The sequence below is a fragment of the Alosa pseudoharengus genome, unplaced genomic scaffold, assembly GCF_046254945.1.
Source record: "Alosa pseudoharengus isolate Yale_2024_CS ecotype anadromous, Long Island Sound unplaced genomic scaffold, YU_APseudo_1.1 YU_APseudo_1.1_scf_18, whole genome shotgun sequence".
NCBI lineage: Eukaryota > Metazoa > Chordata > Actinopteri > Clupeiformes > Clupeidae > Alosa > Alosa pseudoharengus.
This window is the reverse complement of record NW_027468650.1, coordinates 17,778,806-17,782,074: the sequence shown is the minus strand read 5'-3', so window position 1 is coordinate 17,782,074 and position 3,269 is coordinate 17,778,806. Positions and strand designations below refer to the sequence as shown.

At 44.6% G+C, this 3,269-nt stretch overlaps 1 protein-coding gene across 1 annotated transcript; it reads right to left on the bottom strand.

The window, feature by feature from the left end:
• Positions 1-1,278: 1,278 nt before the first annotated feature.
• LOC143131652 (proline rich transmembrane protein 1B-like) lies at positions 1,279-2,765 on the bottom strand. The gene is made up of 2 exons (XM_076291276.1): positions 2,590-2,765; positions 1,279-2,457 (listed from the first exon to the last, which is right to left on the bottom strand). Exons 1-2 carry the CDS (start codon positions 2,695-2,697, stop codon positions 2,311-2,313), a joined length of 255 nt encoding a protein of 84 aa, XP_076147391.1. The 5' UTR covers positions 2,698-2,765; the 3' UTR covers positions 1,279-2,310.
• Positions 2,766-3,269: the final 504 nt, after the last annotated feature.

The window sequence follows — 3,269 nt, the reverse complement described above, 5'->3', positions numbered from 1 at the left end:
AAAAAAATGGTCCTCCTAAACCCTACGGTTCTCGAGATATTCACAGAAAACTGTGTCTGCCCTACCCTCCTTTCGGGGGTCCAGTCCAGCGGGGGGGGGGCTACAGATCAAAACGAAAAACGATGGTTCCATGCTATCCATGTGGGGTTACATGCCCACCAAGTTTTGTGTACCCCGGTCTTTCAGTGTCCCGGGACTCATTGACGGAAATTTGGGCATGCGAAAAAGAAAAAAAAAAAATCTGACTAAACCTATATGACCGCCGCTTCGCTGCACGGCGGTCATAATAAGATCAGATAGGCTTGTTTAGGTAGCAAAGTTAGATTGTTAGCAGAGTAGTAGTAATAGTACTCTGTGTCATTATTTCAAGTGTTCACACAAAATGATGAATACTATGTGTATGGACAATGAAAAGGTGAAAACGTTGTGTAACATTTTCTATAGACCATAACGTAATTATGTGTCGTGATTTCACTGGCAGACAACTCGCATCATGCAGTTGACTAGCAACAGCTAGACATTGCTACATATAAACAATGGAGATACAAACAGGCAGGGAAGCTACACCAAGCGCGTAACTGAAGCGTTCCGTTCACAACGCGTAAAATCAATTTTAGAAGAATGGTCTATTTTTTTCTGGTGTAGTGGCAGCAGACGCAACGCAAACGAACGTGCCTGGTGCAGCTTCCGAGCTAATTTCGGTGTCATTGACATTGATACTGTTCAGAGAAATATATTAAAAACACAAACCTCCGTTGCTTCTCTCCTTTGTCTTTGAAGTTCTTCCACTCTCTCCTCGTCATCTTTGGAGTCTTACTTTTTCTTTGCCTAGGAGGTCTCACCGATCCTCTGCCACCGGCTCTTGGCTTTTCTTTACCTTTCCCTCTTCCTTTACCTTTCCCTTGCACCTCCGTTGCATCGACTGATCTCTGACTCTGCTCACTGAGAAAAATAGTAGGCTACGCTGTAAACATTGCCTTTACACTATTAATCTCGCACATGCAGAATAACGATAGCACTGATACTGTACTAACATTAGCATGCATTCGTTTGGGAACCTGATAGCTGATGCTAGCAATGAAATAGCCTACCAAAATAACGAAAACGTAAAACTATTAGGCTATTCACTTTACATAGAGGTCATACCCAACATTTACTGGCTATATAACTAAATGCAATGTGTAATTGTTTTCTAAAGTAACCTCATCACTGGAAGGAACACTGGACGAAGTCGTAGTACTGGAAGCCATGTTACCCTTGGCATGAAACGGCCACCGTAGGAGTTAAAATGCGCTCGGAATGGGAGGGGCTAGAAAGTAATATTCAATTGGTTGTCATATAGAATTTCACCGCTAGATGGGAGAAGTTCTTACACAAGGTAGCTTTAAGAAAAATAGTAGGACTGCAGGAACGAAACGTAGGTTTTATTGAAAGTGAAACTAGGGAATAATAAAAAAAAAAACGGGACATTTGATGTCCCGGGAAAGATTATCAATTTTCCGGGACAGACATTAAAAAAAGAGAACAATCCCGGGAAAACCAGAACGTGTGGTAACCCTAAACGGATACAGTTACTCATGATTTGTATTCTGAATACGTAACGCCGGTCTTCATTTACCCATCACTACCGAGAGGATTATTCTTAGGGAGACAGGCTTGTGGAGAGCACTTAAGGTTCTTCAGTGTCATCTCTGACGAGGGCAGACAGGCGTGTTCGACTTGAGGCAGATCTGTGCAGATCTGACTTTATGTGATGCATGCTGGGTTGAACACCTCCCCCTGATTCATCCTCTGCGCCGTAAGTCTCCTCCTCCCAGACAGCGCCGGCTACTGCGCACCAGCTCACTGCCCCACCCTGTTCAGTGCTCAGCGCTCAGTGTCCTGCCTCTACGGATAACAACACAGCCACAGCCATTTCTTTCTGCTGACCATCATGCTTCAAATGTAATATCTCATTACCAAGCATTTATAAAACATATTTAAAATAAACTCAAATGTAATATCTCATAGATTTACAAAGCATTTTTAAAACATATTTAAAATGTAAACACACAGTTATGTATTCTAAAGTCAAACTCAGCCATGCAACATCTACTTCTATGTAAACATTACTCAGTAGCATAGACCCTGTCCTGTTCCTCTATCTGTGAGGCAGACAGATTTAACATACAGTGAAGCTCACTGGCAGTGCACTCGGAGGATTATACCGTTACTGTTGATGTTGGGGGGGCTGCAACGGGGGTGAGGGGGGTGGATAGCGATAATTCTGTTCTGAGCGTGTTTTAGGGTGTGTCTCCGCCGGGGCTGCTATCAATCCTTGACTAGCATGAGTTTCAGGATGACAAGAATGGCCATCAGAAGGATTCCACACACCAAGCCTGTGATGTTCAGGATCTTGGCTTTCCTGGACGCCTCCTCAGCCCGGGTAACGTCCCCTTCAAAGTTTGCCTTGTCCACCTGCGGGTGGGGCAACACAGCACAAAATCAACAAACACACAGTAAACACACAGCCAAGTCGACAAAGAGCTCTCCACAATTCAGTCACGACCATGAGCACCAAAAGTGTTCTACTTTGGTCATTTGACGTACCCTTCTGGAGCAAATGATGGCACCTATTCCCAGGGGCAGGCAGCAACAAAGTGTGGTGATGATGGACCAGATCATATGGGACTTCACTGTGGGTTGAGGCGCCTCCATCTTGAGCTGAGTGTGGCTGTGGCTGTGTTGTTATCCGTAGAGGCAGGACACTGAGCGCTGAGCACTGAACAGGGTGTGGGGCAGTGAGCTGGCCTTAATTCAGTTTAGGGCAGTGCAGCTCGTGTGCTGCAGTAGCCGGCGCTGTCTGGGAGGAGGAGACTTACAGCGCAGAGGATGAATCAGGGGGAGGTGGGAGGGCTATGAGCATGGAGACCACTAAGGGACCAAAGGCATATCAGCCACTGCGATTTGTGTGAGTCCTATAATAGTTATTGACGTCAATAAATCAGAGAATCACTCAACATTACACTGAACAAGGTGAGTTTGATTAAATAGACATTGTAGAAGCATCCATTCATCAGAGACGTTCTCTAATTCTTGACTCGTGTCAAACACATGAGATCCTCTTTTGATTAGGATCACAGAACACAAAGTCAGCTTTAATAGACTACGTGCACGAAAGGCTCTTCCTGTAGGCTCATTTATTTCCGGTGGAGTGTTAACTGTGTTGTATCGGCATCTTCTGTTATATTCTGCTCCTTACATTTTTACTCCGACACTGAATATCTTGT

Coding starts and splice junctions, on each gene's coding strand:
- LOC143131652 (XM_076291276.1), bottom strand. CDS start 2,697: ATGGAGGCGCCTCAACCCACAGTGAAGTCCCATATGATCTGGTCCATC. Junction 2,458..2,589: donor CCATCATTTGCTCCAGAAGG/GTACGTCAAATG, acceptor CCCCACCCGCAG/GTGGACAAGGCAAACTTTGA.